The sequence below is a fragment of the Zingiber officinale genome, chromosome 8B (genome assembly GCF_018446385.1).
Source record: "Zingiber officinale cultivar Zhangliang chromosome 8B, Zo_v1.1, whole genome shotgun sequence".
In the NCBI taxonomy this organism is placed as follows: Eukaryota; Viridiplantae; Streptophyta; class Magnoliopsida; order Zingiberales; family Zingiberaceae; genus Zingiber; species Zingiber officinale.
Window position 1 is genome coordinate 111098488 of NC_056001.1, and position 21217 is coordinate 111119704.

The 21217-nt window shown below is 35.2% G+C and overlaps 1 protein-coding gene across 1 annotated transcript; it reads left to right on the forward strand.

The window, feature by feature from the left end:
* The first annotated feature begins 17684 nt into the window (after positions 1-17684).
* On the forward strand, positions 17685-18299 carry LOC122016575 (late embryogenesis abundant protein Lea5-D-like). The gene is made up of 2 exons (XM_042573926.1): positions 17685-17855; positions 17948-18299. The coding sequence occupies exons 1-2, from the start codon at positions 17803-17805 to the stop codon at positions 18156-18158; spliced, it is 264 nt and encodes an 87-aa protein (XP_042429860.1). The 5' UTR covers positions 17685-17802; the 3' UTR covers positions 18159-18299.
* The last annotated feature ends 2918 nt before the right edge of the window (positions 18300-21217 follow it).

The window sequence follows — 21217 nt, forward strand, 5'->3', positions numbered from 1 at the left end:
TACTCCCGTTGAGTTTGTCAGGGTAATAATAATAATGGAAATAATCTCTAATCGATTTCAATCAATTGAGATTTATTATATTTGGCACACAATCAAAATCGACATTAATCAAATAGGAAAAATAATATTTCCAAATCTATTATATTACTATGTTTATAATTATTATGATTATATGTCTTATTTAATCTTTCATTATTATTTTGGACAATTTATATGAATAAGTACTTTATTAATAAAATTATCAAAAAATTTTTTATGTTAATTATTTCTCTTCTACAAAGAAAATCTTGACTATATTAAAGTTGTTACCATATAATTAAAAATTTTGAAAATAATTTCTTGTAAAAAGTAAAGTAAGACTATATATATATATATATATGGTAAAATGGGAAAAAAGATTAATAAATCAGGGCAGGAATGTGAACGAGAAGCAAACAAACAAGAAAATTTTCAAGAGAACAAAAAAGAAGTAAAGAGCTTAAAATAAGAAAACGAATCTACAACAGTGCTATCAAGAAATGACACGTGTGGAGAATATGCTAATGAAAATAAAATGAAATTAGTTTGCTGACTTACCTTCTAACTCTGGCGAAGAATCATGCAATTACGTGGGGAAAAGGCTCGTTGTCCATGCTCTTGTCAATTTATAATTATGAGTAATTATTAATTATTAATCATTAATATAAATAAGTAAAATTTTATATAACAATACTTTATATTTTAACCATCACACCTCACTAGAAAACGTGTCTTTATTCTCTTGCTTGCGTGGATGATTTTTGCATACATGTTCTTGACTTTATGGGCAAACAAAATGAGAAAACATGGGCATCTAAAATTCACCGCCGACCTAATTGTGTGGATAGTGACACGTATACGACATGCAAGACGTGTGTTTGTTCTCCTGCTTGCTTGGATGATTTTTTGAATAAATGTTCCCGACATTTATGTGCAAACAACATGAGGAAAACATCGGTAACTAAAATCCGCTGCCGACCTTATCCGTGTGGATAGTGCCACACAATGACGGATTTAGAAATTTAAAAATAAAAAAATAATTTTTACATGAAACAAAAATAATATTTTTTATCTCTATCGATGAAATCTTATATTATTAGGAGTTTTATTATCAGTAAAGAGGGCTGATCGCTGATGCCACCCCTCTAGATCCCCTGGTGCCACGTATACGTCATACGCAATGACCTGCAGTGGAAAAAAAAAAAATGTGTGCACAACACTCGCTAGCAGGACCAATAAATCAAATATTCATAGACATCATCTATAAATTAAATATCAATAAATAAATTTGATGTTAAATTTAATAAAAATTTAATTATATTCATTCAAAATGTATAAAATTAATTAACGAGCATCCTCAAACAAATCATTAAACTGAATGAATGAGTATTTAACTCGTTAATATTTATAAATAATGTTTAAATTAATTAATGAGCATCCTCAGACAATTAATTAAACTGAATGAATGAGTATTTAACTTGCTGATATTCATAAATAATATTTATAAATAATATTCATAAATAATATTTATAAATAATATTCATAAATCAGATGCATCAATAAAACCCTTAACATACTAAATAAATAAAAAATTTTAAAATAAATAAATAAGTTTTTATTATCAAATTTAATAACTAACTAAATAAATTTAAGCACTAATAAGCTAAACTAAGAACTCAATAATGTCTAAAAACTTGAATCTTGAACCAACTTAAACTAAAAAAAAAAAAAACTTGACTAGTAAAACTGCCCAAAGCGTTAGAATTAGGTGGACTTTTGACGGGTTTTTTTTTTTTTTTTTTTAAAAGGCAGACTAGGGGTGGCAATTCAGGTCGAATTCAAATTGACAGATTTAGGTTGACAGATTGACGGATTGAAATATTAAAATCCGAACCCGATCTGATTAATATTTCGAGTCAAATTGTTCAACCCAAACCCGATCCGTTTATCTGTCTTTGACCTGAAATGACCCACAACCTGAATCCAACCTGAACCCGACCTGACCTGAAATGACCCATTTATAAAAAATATTCATTTAAACCCGAACCCAACCTGAAAAGACCAATTTTATTAAAATATGCTTATTTAAACCCAAATTTAACTAGAATCTGACCCAAACCATGCTTGAAAATATTTATAAACGAGTTCACATGTTGTAATTGGAGCTTTCAGATTGATCTGAACCCGACCCATTTATTAATCGTGTCAATCAGGTTGACCCAAATCCAACCCGAACCCAATAAGACCTAACCCTAACATGATTTTTTCGTGTTCGGTTCGGGTCGTATTTTCGTGTCGGGTCAGAAATTGTCACCCCTAAGATAGACAAAGTACACCAACAAGTTTCTACTTTTGAGGACCTTTGTTTTTTCAAAGGTTGATAGAGTACACTAACAAGTTTCTACTAGCGGCAATTTACCAAAAAACATATGTTGAATATAGTATTTACCAAAAGATGTATGGTAGTTCTATTTATACCAAAGAGTGGACAAAAAAAATATAATTCCCCTTTTACTCCTCCTGCCAACCTCCTCATCTCAATCATCATTTTCCAAGTATCTAAGCCACATTTTTAATTGAAAATCATTTTATAGTTCGGATACACGTCCTCTCACCCTCTCTCTCCCTCCATCCATCTTCTTGGTCTTCTAAACATAAAACGATCATGAACCTCCTCCGCTTGTCATATCTCCTCGTGTTGTTTGGCGGGATTGCAAAAAACTATTTATGATGTAGGGATATTGTCGTAAGAGTTTCAAGAGATGGGTTCAAAGGACAACAGCGATTAAGAATATAATCTCGACGTCGAAGGACAAATTTCTAACAAGCTAGAGTGAAATTAGTGGAAGACAATTAAAGATTTAGCTATGTATGTATAAATTTAGTACTGTAAAATAGAGTTGTCATGTAAAAAAAAAAGTATAGTTTGGTAGCAAAGAGTGATGACAAAAATTGTATTTATAAAAAATGTGGAACCGCCACATCAGCGACCCCCTAGAGCCAGTCCCACGGATATGGAGGGAGGTAAATGTAGGTACACAACTGAAAGCGCATAACCGGGATGCTAACCCCAGGCAATGACACCTCGAGGATCGAACCCTAGACCTTTCGACCACGAAACTGTGCGCCCCCAGTTGTGCTACGCCTTGGGGACGACAAAAATCGTATTTATGATGTCATTGGATGTGTGGGGAATAAATATTCAACAACACGTGCAATATGATATACTCTAATACTTAATCAGTTTGCAAGGTACTCCATTGTAATGCTAGATTTCAGCTAGACTTTGCTGATGCATGTTAGGTTGATATAGTATGTATTAGCACGTTGGGCATGATATGCGATCATATCAGGCCCACTTTCATTCTTGATCAAAATTTTAGTTTGATATCATATCTACCTTCTCATCGCTCAACCCTTCGTAGTAATTGGGAGTTTGCATAAATCCAATTACACTAGGCCCATCAGTGTGTTTTGACCAAAATTCACTGATGGACCTAAACTTGTATGATTACACTTATTTAACGTGTTGTCAATTTTTGTTGTAAGAAATTAAATTGTGCTTTCCATTATTTATTTAGGGCTCTCAGTGGTGATCCAATGTTACAAGAAGTTTCTGCTACAATGCGGGTCTAATATGGGATCATATCAGACCCAACGTGATCTTTTATTAAAACTTTACATTTACACCATATATACCTTTTCCTCGCTCAACCCTTCCTAGTGGTTGAAATTATTTAAAATTATAAAAACCCTAGATCTATCAGTCGGATTGTGTCACAACCACTGATAAATTATGAAAAATCTAATATGTGCACCATATCTATATATCGTTACATGGTCTTTGCTAAATTAGTATCTACAACAATACTTGATTATGTAGTTGTAAGTTTGCTAAATTAGTTTATAATTTATTTATCAAGGACGATCATATTACTGAAGAAATTCTCTCTGAGATATGAAATATACTTGATGTAAATTCTTGCATGAGACATTGAGCTAATGTAGGAGAATTATCTAGAACAAATATTCTATTGTCTTCTGAGTATAGTGGTGTGCATAACACAAATAGAAATACAAATAGTAATTTGACATATGATCTAAATGAAAAAGCAAGTATTCTAGAAGATGGGGTTCTGAATCATTGTACAACACTTGGTGATTACTTTGAGCCTACATGGAGTGAAGAGGAAGGGTATTATACCCAAATTAGAGAGAAATATAAATGTACAAGAATTCTTAGCTGATGATATACGGATTGAACAATATAAAATTTCCCTAGAGCAGTATAGTTACTAAGAGGAGGAGTTCTCAATAGCTAATGATCCATATATTCTAAATTCTCGATTGCTCCGAAGGCTAATTAAAGAGGCAAAAGATGAACATGAATTTTGTGTTGGACAAAATTTTTTATCTCAATAAGAGTTCAAGATTGCACTTGTGAAACATGTCATAGTTAAACATATGAGTTATAACCCAATTGACAACCAAAAAATAAAGTAAAAGTCATCTTCTTTAATCAACCATGTACATGGAGAGTAGTTGCCCGGGGATGTAGAGTTCACTATTATAAATTATGTAAAAGAACACTAATGTGACACAAATAGGAAAAGTGGTAATAATTAAACATGCTCTTCCTCTTTTATAGCATCTTTTGTTGAAGAGCAATTTGTAGCTAATGAATAGTACAAACTAAGTTTGATTATATCACATATAAAAGCTATGTTTGGAGTGACCATATCATACAGAAAAGCATACATAGCTCGGGAGAAAGTGATGAAGAAGGTCGTTGGAGATTTTGACCAAGCATATAAAAATATTCCACTATATCTGTGCAAGTTAAGAGTCAGGGATCTTGAAACCTATGTGGCACTATACAGGAATGGTGATAATAAGTTCCAGCGTTGTTTTTGGAGTTTGGGAGCTTGCCGAAGAGTATTCAGGTCTTATCTCCGCAAATTGATCGGAATTGATGCGACACATCTAAGAGGAAAGTATTTGGGTGTGTTGATGGTTGCATCAATTGATGCTAATGACAATGTCCTCCTCGTAGCCTTTGGAATCGCTGAAGTTGAATGTGGGTCTACATGAGAATGATTTTTGGATCATATGAAGAGATTCTTTGCTATTGATGCACGGTCAATGAGCATAGTATCATATAGACATCGCGATATTATATCAGCAGTTAGGAAAGTCTACCCAATCACTGATCATGCTTTCTATTGCCATCACATGTCTTGTAATATAGTAACAGATACTAGCAGTAGGTCAGCTTTAGGCTTATTTTGGATAGCAGTACTAGCAAATACAATACTCTAATATGATCTCATAATGCAGTCCATGCTTGAAAGACATCCAGATGCTATAAGTGGCTTCAGAACATTGACCCTAAAAGATGGGCTAATGCACACTTTAGTGGGAGAAGGTACATAATGCTAACCACCAATTGTGTAGAGAATTTAAATACTTTGTTCAAGCATACACGTGAAATGGTTCTTTAACCAGGAAAAAGGTAGCTCAATGGTTCTTTAACCGTAGGGAGGAAGCCTCGAAATGATATGTTGCTTTGACACCTCATACTACTAAAGAAATGGATTCAAGGAGAGAGAAAGCTAGAGAATATAAAGTCTTCCCCTACTCTCAATCAGAAATGAAAGTAGAGACCTGGGGTGCTTCATTCATTATTGATTTGGAAAGAAAATATTGTAACTATGGGGAGTTTCAAATTTTAGGACTGCATTGCTCAAATGCTATTACCGTCATCATTCACCGAAACATGGATACATTCTCATATTGTGAGCATTATTTTCATTCACAAAATTGGAATAAAACATACATGGATCATATTTACTCCTATCGTATTTACCCCTATTGAAGCAAGGAATTTTGACCTAGGGGCATACATAATATTATATTTCTATGTCCCCATTGTTAGGATCGATGTGGCCGGCAAAAGTGGGTGAATTTTCTGCACAATAATAACAAACAAACCTTTATCGATCATTTGAAATAATAATATATTTGTATAAACAGAATTAATAAACCAAAAAAAAAAAGAGACTACCGATTTTTTTTCTTTGTTACAACAGGGAAGGATGTTAATCCAAGACTCTGAAGCACTACTCAAATTCTCTAATATGATCTCATAATGCAGTCCATGCTTGAAAGACATCCAGATGCTATAAGTGGCTTCAGAATATTGACCCTAAAAGATGGGCTAATGCACACTTTAGTGGGAGAAGGTACATAATGCTAACCACCAATTGTGTAGAGAATTTAAATACTTTGTTCAAGCATACACGTGAACTTCCCATAAACAAGTTAATTGATAATACCAGGAAAAAGGTAGCTCAATGGTTCTTTAACCGTAGGGAGGAAGCCTCGAAATGATATGTTGCTTTGACACCTCATACTACTAAAGAAATGGATTCAAGGAGACAGAAAGCTAGAGAATATAAAGTCTTCCCCTACTCTCAATCAGAAATGAAAGTAGAGACCTGGGGTGCTTCATTCGTTATTGATTTGAAAAGAAAATATTGTAACTATGGGGAGTTTCAAATTTTAGGACTGCATTGCTCACATGCTATTACCGTCATCATTCACCGAAACATAGATACATTCTCACATTGTGAGCATTATTTTCATTCACAGAATTGGAATAAAACATACATGAATCATATTTACCCCTATCGAAGTAAGAAATTTTGGCCTAGGGGCATACATAATATTATATTTCTATATTCCCACTGTTAGGATTGGTGTGGCCAACACAAGAGGGTGAATTTTTTGCACAATAATAACAAACAAACCTTTATCAATCATTTGAAATAATAATATATTTATATAAACAAAATTAATAAACCAAAAAAAAAAAAAAGAGACTACCGATTTTTTTACTTGATTACGACAGGGGAGGCTGGTAATCCAAGACTCTGAAGCACTACTCAAATTCTCCTTTCGTCGTAGGAGGAGAAGTCTTTTACAAGCGTCGGAAGCACACAAAGTAGTAGAACACTTAAAAAACTCATATATCGGTTCTTCTAGACTACTGGGATCAAGGCTATATTTATAGCCCTGTTAGGGAACCTAGAAGGGTTCCAGGCGCCTGGAGGGGGATAAGATTTTATCCCCATCGCGACGGCTCGTGATACGAAGAGTTTGGCTAAGTTTTCAACTCCGAGCGCTCGGAGGGGTTCCGGGCGCCTAGACCAGGTCCAGGCGCCTGAAACCAAAAAGTCAGCCTCTGTTGACCTTTTGGTCCAGGTCTTCTGATCCGATTCGACTCGCTTGGGGCCGGGTCTTTCGCTCTGGCTCCGCTCGCTTGGGTGATCTCGGTCATCCGGAATAGGGCTCACCCGAACACAACTTCCGGCCTTCGAGCAATCTTGCGCTCCCACTTCTCGTCCCTCGGGAACGTCATGCACCTCCTTCTCATCCGCCCGCACACTCTTCCACAGCACCTCGTCTCTCAGACGCACCGAGCCCATCAGCTTTCTTCCGTGTCGTCTTTCTCGCTAGCTGCGTCTTTCGCTCAACTTCCTATGCTCCTAAGTTCCTGCACACTTAGACACAGGGGTTAAATACCAAAAGGACCTAACCTGACTTGGTTGATCACATCAAAACTATCTTGGGGTACTAACTGTTGGTGCAACCTTAGGTCAAGGTTGACCTGGGTGACCCGACTCGAGTTGACCTGACTCGAGGTATATTTTGATGTTTGACAAGAATAGAGAAGTTGTATTTTGATGTTTGACAAGAATAGGAACTTGGGGAATTGTGGGTGCAACCTTTGGTCAAGATTGACCTGGTTGACCCGACTTGAGTTGACCTGATTCGGGAAAAGTCCAAGTATGGAGACTTGGCACGGAAAGGTCCAAGCAGGGAGCTTGGCACGAGAAAAGTCCAAGTATGGAGACTTGGCACGAAAAAGTCCAAGCCGGGAGCTTGGCACGGGAAAAGTCCAAGCAGGGAGCTTGGCACGGGGAAAAGTCCAAGTATGGAAGCTTGGCATGGGAGGTCGGAGAGGGCTCGGTAGCTCGTTCTCCGAACTAGGTCAGAGAGGGCTCGGTAGCTCGTTCTCTGGACTGGACGAAGTCAGAGAGGGCTCGGTAGGTCGTTCTCCGGACTAGGTCAGAGAGGGCTCGGTAGGTCGTTCTCCGGACTAGGTCAGAGAGGGCTCGGTAGCTCGTTCTCTAGATCAGGAAGGCTTTGGGTTTAAGGCTGGGAAATTGGATCGGTCTGCTGACCGATCCAGTGATACTATGGGTATCTGGATCGATCTGCTGACCGATCGATATACCTGATTCTCCTTGTGGGATCATCGGTCGATGACCGATCGTAACCAAGCAGATTGGGAGAAGGAATAGGAGGGATCGGTGCGTGGACCGATCCATTGATCTTTGATCGGTCCGCAGACCGATCGGGGCTCTGCAACCAACTCTCTGTGAGTTTGGGATCGGTCTGAGGACCGATCGGCCTAGAGGCTGATCGGTCCCCCCGACTCGAATCGATCTGGATGGATCGGTGGAGCTGATCGGTCCAGTCTAGCCGTTAGTCCTGGCGGCTAGATTTCTGTGTCTGTGTCTTCTTCTTCGCAGGTTCATATAAATCAAGAGGTGGAGGGCCTCTAAAAAGAGCTGACTTCTTCTTGCTCATGCGATCTGAGCTTTGTTGAGCTCTCCACTGCTGAAGCTTCGTGTGAGCTTCCCTCGGCTGGGTCTCCAACTGATCAGTTGTTGCTGTGGTTGGCATCCGTGAAGTTGTTGCTTCATCAACAGTTGACGAGAAGGCAAGCAAACTAGTGTTTTTACATTCATATTGTTCTTGGCTTCTTGCTGTATTTCTTGTACTCTGATCTTGCTGTTGCAAGAGAAATTGTGGCGAGGTTTCTCCACCCAGAAGGAGTTTTCACTAGCCGATTTTCCGGGTTCTCATCCACCGACGGATTGATAGGATTCATCCACCTTACGGACACGCCGAGGAGTAGGAGTATCATCTCCGAACCTCGTTATATCGTCATGTTTGAGGTTTGATCTTCTCTATTTTCGTTTCTACTTTTTATTTCCGCTGCGCTATCTCAAATTGTAGGAAGAAACGAGAATTTGGGGTCGGCTATTCACACCCCCCCTCTCTAGGCGCGATCCGAAGATCCTAACACTAACAATCTCCCCCTTTTTTTATGTAAGCAAACCCAAGTTAAGTTAGGGTAAATCTCAAAATAATAGTTATAATTTTTTAAAGAAAAAAATTGCAAGAAAAAAAATTGAAATAAATATGTACTAACTACCCTCCCTTTAGATTTAATCTTCACTACTCTCCCTTTTGATTATATAAAAAATGGTGTACTTTTAAGATGACTTTGGAAAAGGTAAATATAGAGTCAAAAAAAATGAAAGGTTAAGCTTAAAAAACTCTGATTTTATTAACAATTTTTTTTTTAAAAAATAAATGTTAAAAAGACTTAACAAGGGTAAAAATTTTAATTTTAGGAAAAAAGTTCACAAAAAAATAAACTTGCATTTTGATAACTAATTCATAGAAAATTTTCTAACAAAAATTTTGATAAGCAATTTAAAGCATTAGTTAAATGCTTCACAGTAAATCAATTAAATATTCAATTCAGTAATTGACTTCCAGACCGTGGCGAGACACTAGACTTTCTTGGTTATTGGAGCATCAACCACTTCTAGACAAAGTTTTTTAAAGAATTTAAATATTTAATTTTCTTTCTGAAATCCCTATATCTAACAGGTCATGCATTAAAAGATAATTTTAATTTAAGCTTGATTTTGGAACCCAAAACAGATTCCTTCCTACTGGATTTATCAAAAAACTTTCTATGAACATACTTCTATGATATTTTTCTAATTTATCCCTTATGATATTTAAGATACCAATTTAGGTTTCTATAATTTTTTTAGGTATTTTGATTATCATATGCAAAGTTTCTTGATTTTTTAATTTGGTCCTTCAATATTTCATTTTCATCTTTTAATTTATCATACATTTCTAGGGAGCATGTTTTTGCTAGGATGGTTCTTAATTCCAAAACTTCCTTTTTTTAAATTAATATTTTTTGTCATTAGTTTATATAGGGATCTGGTCATGGATTTAATACCTAAATATAACTAGTTGTTGAGCTGGGTCATCAGGTCTTTGATTCTTGCATGGAATTGAGCTACATTCTCTCCCTTGTTCACCAGAAGGTTCATCAGTTGGCTTCAGTGGATGTCCCGTTTAGCTAGTTTGGATTCCGAGGTACCTTCGTGAAGCTCCAGCAATTTCTCTCAGAGATCCTTGGCGGAATCATAGCTTCTGATCCGACTGACCTCCAGAGGCGGAATAACGTTGAGTAGATGGAACTATGCTTTTCCATTAGCCATGAGTCGGCTTGCTTCTTCTTCGTCCATGTGCATTCTTCTTTCTCGGCTCTATGCTGATCTGTAGGTGTTACAAAATCGTATTTTATACTTAAGAGAATTTCGAAGTCTATTTTGAAGAATACTTCCATGCTCTTCTTCCAAGTTGTGAAGTCTCCCTCAAACTTCGACGGGTAGATGATGGATCCGACCTTTTCTTTTACTTTAAATGGCGGTTAGTCCTTCTGAAGCAGGCCCGACTCTGATACCAATTGTTAGGATCGGTGTGGTCGAAAAAGGGGGTGAATTACCTGCACAATAATAACAAACAAACCTTTCTTGATCTTTTGAAATAATAATATACTTGTATAAACAAAATTAATAAACCAAAAAACATAAGAGGTTATCAATTTTTTTTACTTGGTTACAACCGGGAAGGTTGTTAATCCAAGACTTTGAAGCACTACTCAAATTCTCCTTTCGTCGTAGGTAGAGAAGCCTCTTACAAGCGTTGGAAGCACACAAAGTAATAGAACACTTAAAGAAACTCGTATATTAGTTGTTCTAGACTATTGGGATTAGGGGCATATTTATAGCCCTGTTCGGGGCGCCTGGAAGGGTTCCAGGTGCCTAGAGGGGGAGCTTTTATCCCCGTCGAGACGGCTCACACCACATAGAGTTTGACTAAGTTTTCATCTCCAGGCACCTAGACCAGGTTCAGGTCTTTTGGTTTGGTTTCGCTCACTTGGGTTTGGGTCTTCCGCTCCGGCTTGGCTCGCTTGAGTGATCTCGGTCATCTGGAATAAGACTCACCCAAACTCAACTTCCGGCCTTTGAGCAATCTTCCGCTCCGACTTCTCGTCCCTCAAAAACATCATGCGCCTCCTCGTCTGCCCGCGTATTCTTCTGCAGCACCTCGTCCCTCAGACACACCAAGCCCGTCAGCTCTTTTCATACCGTCCTTCTGGCTAGCTGTGTCTTTCGTTCGATTTTCTGTGCTCCTAAGTTCCTGCACACTTAGACAGAGGGGTTAAATACCAACAGAACCTAACCTGACTTGGTTGATCACATCAAAACTACCTTGGGGTACTAACACCTGTAGCCTTGTGCAGTTGGGTAGGCGAAAGAAGGCATGGATCAAGTCGAAACATAATGGGAATGTAAAAATTAAATGTAGCTAGTGTAAACAACTAGGTCATAATCGAAGGACTTGTAAAATGTCGTGAGCCCCTGGTCATTGATTTAATTGTATATGTATATAGGAATATTCTACATGATTTATATATTTTGTAAGCGGGAGGAGTAGATTCATATATTTTGTATGCAATACATCCATAGTGTTGTAAGAAAAATGGTTTTGCAAAGTGGTATTACTATTATATCTTTGTATGTAGTATTTGTTTTTTAATACGGTGTTATCTATGATATGAGAAGTGTAAACCAATCCCAACAAGGCAAAACTAATCTTCACACCATATCTCTATTTTGTAAAATAAAAACTCACTAGTAGTTGTGAATTTTCAGAAATATAATAGACTTAGTCCAACTGTGCATATCAACTCTACAGGTTGGGTTAAAAATTTCAAAGTCTTGTAAATTTATTTTTAACTCTAATTAAGTTATGACTTAAACAAAATGAGTTTTGTTGTACATGAAAAATAAAATAGGTCAGCGGTTGTTATTCATTGATTACAAATCAGGTGCACTATTCTGTGCCAACAAGCACAACCCAAGAACTTCATCGATAGTAGTTAAAACTAAGTTTTGACACCATATCTAGCTTCTCCTCTCTCAAACCTTCCTAGGGAACGTGAATTTGATGAAATCTAAATACCATAGGTCTGATTGTACCCATTTTAAGTTTTGTGAGTTTCTGGTATTGTGAGGACTCCAACGATACTATATATTACTTATTAAATCTCTCCAGAGATGTTCCAATGTGACGATAAATTTCAACATGATTATGGGTCTGATATGGGATCATATCAGACCCAACATGGGCCTTATATGATCCATCCTTGGCCGCTTTGTTCATTGATCATAACCAAGATTTTGATTCCAATATCTAAAATTTCACACCATATCTCAGGTTTATAAACAAAACACTTGCTAGCAGTTGAGATATTTTTCAGAAATTCAAATAGGCTAGCACTAACAGTTGGATTCAAGTCTGTAGGGTGCGCTTAGAAATATAAAAGTCTTGTAAATTGATTTGAACTAAAATGAAGTTATGACATAAACAAAATGAGTGTTGTTGTGCTTGAAAAAAATAATAGGATAGCATTTGCTGTTCATTGAATACAAATCAGGTGTATTGTTCTGTGCCAACTAGCACGCCACAAGAACTTCATCGGTAGTAGTTAAAATTAAGTTTTGACATCATATCTAGCTTCTCCTCTCTTAGACCTTCCAGTGAGTGATTGTAAATTTGAAGAAATCCAAATACCATAGGTTCATTGTTGGGGTTGCAAGGTTGCAAACATAGTCCCATATTGGAAACACATGGAAAAAGATCATGAGTTTATAAGAGAAAAGATATATTCATTGGCATGAGGCCTTTTGGGGAGAGCCTAAGAGCAAAGCCATGAGGGTCTAGACCCAAAGTGGACAATATCATGCTATTGTGGAGATATCTAAATTCTTTTCGATCCTACAATTGATATCAGAGCCCGGACTGCCAGAAGGTTTAACCACCGGCTGTGCACAAGAGCTATAGTCTGATTGAGCCATATGAGTACAATATTGACCTCGAACAAAGAAAGTGGGGGCTCCTATGTTCGGATCAAAAGGACCAGACACCAGGCAGGAAGTTCTAGTAGGTCGGGTGGACCGAGGGGCAGGAAGACCTGGTGGGTCAAGGATCAGACGTGAGAAGCCTATGGTCCTTTGTTTGAGGGGGGGGGGTTGTTGGGGTTGCAAGGTTGCAAACATAGTCCCATATTGGAAACACATGGAAAAAGATCATGGGTTTATAAGAGAAAATATATCTCCATTGGCATGAGGCCTTTTGGGGAGAGCCTAAGAGCAAAGTCATGAGGGTCTAGGCCCAAAGTGGACAATATCATGCTATTGTGGAGATATCTAAATTCTTTTCGATCCTACATTCATAAGTAGATTTCGATCAAAATCCACTGATAGACTTAGACAAGTTCGATTGCACTCATTTCAAGTCTTGTGAATTTCTGGTGTTGTGTAGACTTTAACGATGCTATATATTACTTATTTAAAGCTCTCCAGAGGTGCTCCAACATGACGATAAATTTCAGCATGATTGTGGTCTTGATATGGGTGTTGGTTGCTACTCGGAAAACCTATAGGTTCCACTGTACAAAAATTTTGTACAAAGGTCTGAACCTTTTTCTAGCTACCATGTGTTCTTTTAAATTAAATTTTGGATCGCCTGCGGAACTTAACACGTTTGATCCAAAACTTAATCCATTTGTTCTTTTAGGTTTTGACTTGGATCTCCTGCGGAACTTAACACGTTCGACCCAAGTCTCCTTAAGTTATTAATTCCATTAAATATTAATTTCCATAAAAGGTTCCCAGTACTGACGTGGCGAGGCACATGACCTTCTTGGATATGGGAGCAACCACCACCGACTAGACAAAACCTTTAATAGAAAACTAATATTTAATTTCCTAAAATAACTTTAGGTTAACCAAAGAGAACAATCAAATTACAAGGAAAAGAAAAAACAAAAGAACACAACTTCGAAAAAACATATTCGAAATTTTAGAACGTAAGCCTCTTGTATTTGGTATTATTTCCATAAATAACTAGCATGATGCGGAAATAGAAATTACTAGTTATACCTTGTAGAAAAACCTCTTGATCTTCTACCGTATTCCTCTTCTAACCTCGGACGTTGTGTGGGCAACGATATACCGAGATGAGAAACCACCAACCACCTTCTTCTCCTCCAAGCAAGGTTCGGCCACAAAGGAAGAACTTTACCAAAGAAGAAAATCAAAATACTAACCAAGCTCCAAGAGATGCTAGCTTTCTCTCCTTCTTCTTCTTCTTCTCCAAGTAGTATCCGGCCACCAAAAGAACTCCAAGGGGAAGAGAGAGATTCGGCCACCACAAGAGGAAGAGAGGGAGAGGATGGCCGGCCACACCAAGGAACAAAAGAGGGAGAGAAAACAATAGAGGTTGTATCTCATGAAGGCACCCTAACCCTTCTTTTATATTCCTTGGCCTAGGCAAATTAAGAAACTTATTTACACTACCATTTCCTTAATTTCCTTGACATGATTTATTTGAGAAAAATAAACTAAAATTTCCCAAATAAACTCTAATGGTCCACATCAAGAGGAAGCAAATTGGACAAGTTTCAATCAACAATTAAAACTTTCCTTATTTGTTTCGGAAATTTTAAAAATAAAATTTCTCTTTAAAATCTCTTCATGGTTAATAAAGGAAATATCTATAATTTTAATTTTATTAACATGTGAATAATTTTAAAGAGAAAATAAAAAATCTCTCCAATCTACAAATAAGGAAAGAGATCTAATCTCTTTCTTTAATCTTTTGTAAATCTTTTACAAGAGAGATATTTTAATTTTAATTCTCTTTAAATTATATCTACCACATAATAAAAATTAAAATTAAATTTCTTTTTTAATTTATTTTGGCCGGCCCTACTAGCTTGGTTTCAAGCTAGGGTCGGCGGCCCTAGCTTGTTCCCAAGCTGGCTTGGCCTGGTCCTATTGGGTTGGTTTAGAAGGTGGGTATAGGTGGGTATAGAACTCTATAAATAAGAGGCTACGATAGGGACCGAGAGGAGGAATTGATTTTGGTCTCCCGATAAAATTAAGCATCCCGTGTTCGCCCCGAACACACAACTTAATTTTACCAATGATAATTCATTCCACTAGAGAACTATCATTGAACTACCGCACCAATCCCAAATTACATTTTTGGGCTCCTTCTTATTATGAGTGTGTTAGTCTCCCTGTGTTTAAGATATCGAATGTCCACTAATTAAGTGAGTCACTGACAACTCATTTAATTAATATCTAAGTCCAAGAGTAGTACCACTCAACCTTATTATCATGTCGGACTAAATCCACCTGCAGGGTTTAACATGACAATCTTTATGAGCTCCTCTTGAGGACATTCTCAACCTAGTATCTCTAGGACACAGTTTCCTTCTATAATCAACAACACACACTATAAGTGATACCATTTCCCAACTTATCGGGCTTATTGATTTATCGAACTAAATCTCACCCATTGATAAATTAAAGAAATAAATATCAAATATATGTGCTTGTTATTATATTAGGATTAAGAGCACACACTTCCATAATAACCGAGGTCTTTGTTTCTTTATAAAGTCAGTATAAAAGAAACGACCTCAAATGGTCCTACTCAATACACTCTGAGTGTACTAGTGTAATTATACAGTCAAGATAAACTGATACCTAATTACACTACGACCTTCTAATGGTTTGTTCCTTTCCATTTTGGTCGTGAGCTACTGTTTATAATTTATAAGGTACTGATAATATCATCTTCTGTATGTGACACCACATACTATATTATCTACAATATAAATTAATTGAACAACTACAACTAAATGTAGAAAATTTGACCAAATGTGATTCTTTATTCATAATGAATGTTTACAAAGCTTAGGCTTTCAGTATACACTCCAACAATGGGATCATATCAGGCCCAACATGCGCTTGATATGATCCTATATCAGACCCAATTTGGGTTTGATATGAATAATATCAAGTTCATGTTGGGCCTTATATGATCCGTTCGATGCTATATATTACTTATTTAAAGCTCTCCAGAGGTGCTCCAACATGATGATAAATTTCAGCATGATTGTGGTCCTGATATGGGATCATATCAGGCCCAACATGCGCCTGATATGATCCTATATCAGACCCAATTTGGGTTTGATATGAATAATATCAAGCCCATGTTGGGCCTTATATGATCCGTCCTTGGCCGCTTTGTTCATTGATCACAACTAAGATTATAATTTTGATATATAAAATTTTACACCATATCTCATATCTGTAAACAAAAACTTGCTAGTAGTTGAGATATTTTTCAAAAATTCAAATATGCTAGCACCAACAATTGAATTCAAGTCTATAATGTATACTTGGAAATATAAAATAGTCTTGTAATTTTATTTGAACTAAAATGAAGTTATGACTTAAACAAAATGGTTCTTATTGTTTTTTAATATAAAATTCGATAGAGTTTGTTGTTCATTGAATACAAATCAGGTGCACTGTTCTGTACCAACTGGCACGTTATAAGACCTTGATCGATAGTAGTTAAAACTAAATTTTGGCACTATATCTAACTTCGTCTCTCTCAAATCTTCCTAGGGAACGTGAATTTGAAGAAATCCAAATACCCTAAAAAGGAGTAATATATAGAATAAAATAAATAAATTTTATAGAAAATAAATAAATTAAATTTAAAAAATTAATACAAATACAAATATACATTAATATAAAAAATAAAAATAAAGAAAAATAAAATAGAAAAAAATAAAGTATATAGATTAAGAAAAATCATATAATGAAATGAAAGATATCTATAAAATATAAAATACATTTTTATAATATTAAAAAAGAGTAATATATAGAATAAAATAAATAAATAAAATATAAAATAAATAAATAATAATTTTAAATAATAATAATAATAATACAAATAAAATAAAAATACAAATATATATGAATATTAAAATTAAAATTCTAGAAAAATAAAATAGAAAAAATAAAGTAGAGTATATAGATTAAAAAAAATCATATAATGAAACGAAATATATCTATAAAATATAAAATATATTTTTATAATGTAAAAAGGATTAATATATAGAATAAAATAGATAGATAAAATAGAAAATAAATAAATAAAAATTAAAAAACTTAATATATATATATATATAATTATAGAAAAATAAAATAGAAAAAAGTAGAGTATATAGATTAAAAAAATCATATATTGAAATGAAATATATCTATAAAATATAAAATACATTTTATAATATTTTAAAAAAAGTAATATATAGAATAAAATAAATAGATTTAATAGAAATAAGTAACTTAAAATGTTAAAAAATAATAAAAAAAATGTATATATTAATATTAATAATAAAATTAATGAAAAACAAACCAGAAAAAACAAAGAACTTGGTCCTGATAACACATCGCACGAGGAACACGATAGGAAGGCACCGCAGACTACGAGTTCAAATTGGCCTCCACTTTTCCTATTATTTTTTCCAACCAAATTCTGCATCGCTTTCTATAAAATCCCCACTGCCATCTTCCTCTCTTTCTCACTGATCCCTAACGTACTAAAGCAGCAGAGGCCAGAGAAAGCGTGAGGAGAGAAGAAGGAGATCAGAAAACATTTCCTTTCTTCAGACCCATTGATTTAGCAATGATTCCCTCTCGCTCCGCCCTCTCCAGAGGAATCACCCTCTTTCTTAACAGGTAACGCTGCAAGCATTTTGATTTTGAGGCTCATATAGCAGCCTCTCTTTTCATATGCAATCCAATGTTAACTTAATGAATGATGGATACAGAAGGGCATACTCTGCTGCAGCTTTAGAGAAGAGGACGACGGTGCTCGTGAAATCCTCGACCACCACTTCTTCGGTTGCTTCTTCCACTTCTTCGTCTTCATCAAATTCTTGGGTGCCGGATCCGGAGACTGGATATTACAGGCCCAGTGATGTAGGCGCGAAGGTCGACGCGGCGGAGCTCCGAGCGATGCTTCTCTCCAAGAGAGAATAAACTACCATAATTCTGCAATTCTAGACTCTGTTTCCTTATATTTCCAATTGATTTCAGCAGAAAAGAGGAGAGAAGAACTGGTGTCGGTTGTCCCGAGATATATTTCAATGAATCATCAGATATTATAGTTTTTGAATTTTACATCTTTAGCAGAATGGGGAAAAAAGATTAATAAATCAGGGCAGCAATGTGAACGAGAAGCAAGCAAACGAGAAAATTTTCAAGAGAACAAAAAAGAAGTAAAGAGCTTAAAATAAGAAAACGAATCTACGACAGTGCTATCAAGAAATGACACGTGTGGAGAATATGCTACTGAAAATAAAATAAAATTGATTTGCTGACTTACTTTTTTTGAGGGCATCTCCAATAGGAAATATTTAGAATGGATATTTTTTCAAATATCCCTCTCTTAAATGTCCTCCTATTATGGAGAATATTTAAGGGATTAATGGAAATCATTAGACACAGATGTGTGCCTAGTGATTTTCTCATGTAGGGCTCACAAAAAGTGGACTGTCATTATTTTTATTTTTTTTATTTTTTAATTTAATTTGGTGGGTTCCATCATATTTGGTTGGTGGGATATTTCATTATGAAAGTTGAGATATTTGAATAGTGAAATTTTTAAAAGATGATGTGAAAGTGGAGAAATATCTCAAGCTATTGTGGATATTCTAAGGACATCTATAGTAGGGGATGACAATTTTCCCCGCGGGTTTGGGGCCCCGCGGGGAAAACCCGAAATGGGGATGGGGCGGGTTTGGGGCGGGTATGGGAATACTATCCCCATCCCTGAACCCGCTCCGAATATTATTATTATTAATATTAATAAATAATAATATGATTTTTTTAAAAAATATTAATAATAGTGTTAATATTAATATTAAAAATTTTGAAAATATTATTAATAATAATATTATTGATATGGATATTAATATTAATAATTATTATTAAATAATAATAATATAAATTAAATTTAGAAATGGGGCGCGGATGGGGAATCCCCGAACCCGTGGGTTCGGATTCAGGGAATCTCTGAACCCAAAAAAATGAGAACGGGGCGGGGATGGGAATGACAAACCCACCCCCGCCCCGCCCCGTTGCCATCCCTATTCTATAGTGGGAGGTTTATAGCATACAATTTATAGTATAAACCTCTCCCCTACTATATAAGTGGGGTTTATAAATTTTTTTTATAAATCTGTATCAAAATCTTGGGACCAGTTTATAAAAAAAAAATAGTGGAAAGAGAATAGAGAGAGGATTTTAAAAGAAGTGGAGTTTTTAAAAGAGAGAGGTTTTATTATAATAAAGAATGATTTTTAAAAGAAGTAAGATTTTTAATTTTTGATGTGACAATGATATGATAGAATATAAATCTTTTTAAAAAGTTTATTATTATGGATGCCCTAAGTCTGACAAAGAATCATGCAATTACGTGGAGAAAAGGCTCGTCGTCCAGTGCTCTTGTCAATTTATAATTATGAATAATTATTAATTATTAATTATTAATTATTAATATAAATAAGTAAAATTTTATATAACAATACCTTATATTTTAACCATCACACCTCACTCGAAAACGTGTCTTTATTCTCTTGCTTGCGTGGATGATTTTTGAATACATGTTCTTGACTTTATGGGCAAACAAAATGAAGAAAACATGGGCAACTAAAATTCACCGCCGACCTAATTGTGTGGATAGTGACACGTATACGACATACCAGACGTGTGTGGTGTTCTCCTGCTTGCTTGGATGATTTTTGAATAAATGTTCCCGACATTTATGTGCAAACAAAATGAGGAAAACATCGGTAACTAAAATCCACTGCCGACCTCATCTGTATGGATAGTGCCACGTATACGACATATGTAATAATCGAGAGTAGATTCTCTGGTTCATAAATTATGGATCGGATAATTCATTATATAAGGATCTTTGATTTAGATGAACCCTATCTACTTTAAAATAGGATCCATTTAAATTAAAGATCCTTATCAGTGGATCATCTCCTGATCCACAATTTACGGACCAAAAAATCTTACTGATAATGACCTATAGTGGAAAAAAAAAATATGTGCACAACACTCGCCAGCAGGACCAATAAATCAAATATTCATGGACGTCATCCATAAATTAAATATCTATAAATAAATTTGATGTTAAATTTAATAAAAAATTAATTATATTCATTGAAAATGTATAAAATTAATTAACGAGCATCCTCAAACAAATCATTAAACTGAATGAATGAGTATTTAACTCGTTAATATTTATAAATAATATTTAAATTAATTAATGAGCATCCTCAAACAATTAATTAAACTGAATGAATGAGTATTTAACTAGCTAATATTCATAAATAATATTCATAAATAAGATGCATCAATAAAACCCTTAACATACTAAATAAATAAAAAAATTTAAAATAAATAAATAAGTTTTTATTATCAAATTTAATAACTGACTAAATAAATTTAAGCACTAAGAGCATCTACTGTGCATTAACACCGCGTTGCAGATGCCAACGCGACGTTAAAAAGCTTGAACGCGTTCAAGTGTTCGTGGGGTGCGCCAGGGCGGGCCCACCCCATGTGTAAAACTTTTTTTTTTTGTTTTTAAATAACGTGAAAGATTAATATGAAAGATTTTAATTTTTTTTTAAAATAACGGTTAGTTATTTAAATATATTTATTTAATATGATATAGTTTTAAGATGAGTGAGTGGATGGTGGGGTCCATGAATAATGAGTATTAACGTTAAATGAAATGTGGATAAAAGAAGGATATTGTTATAACGAATATGTGACAGTGGACTCCATGTCTTTTGATGAGGTGGTGGGTGTTATAACGTTAGGGCATTATGGATGCTCTAATAAGCTAAACTAAGAACTCAATAATGTCTAAAAACTTGAATCTTGAACCAACTTAAACTCAAAAAAAAAAAATTGACTAGTAAAACTGCCCAAAGCATTAGAACTAGGTGGACTTTTGACGACCTTTTTTTTTTTTTGAAAGGCAAAATAGGGGTGGCAATTTAGGTCGGATTCGGATTGAC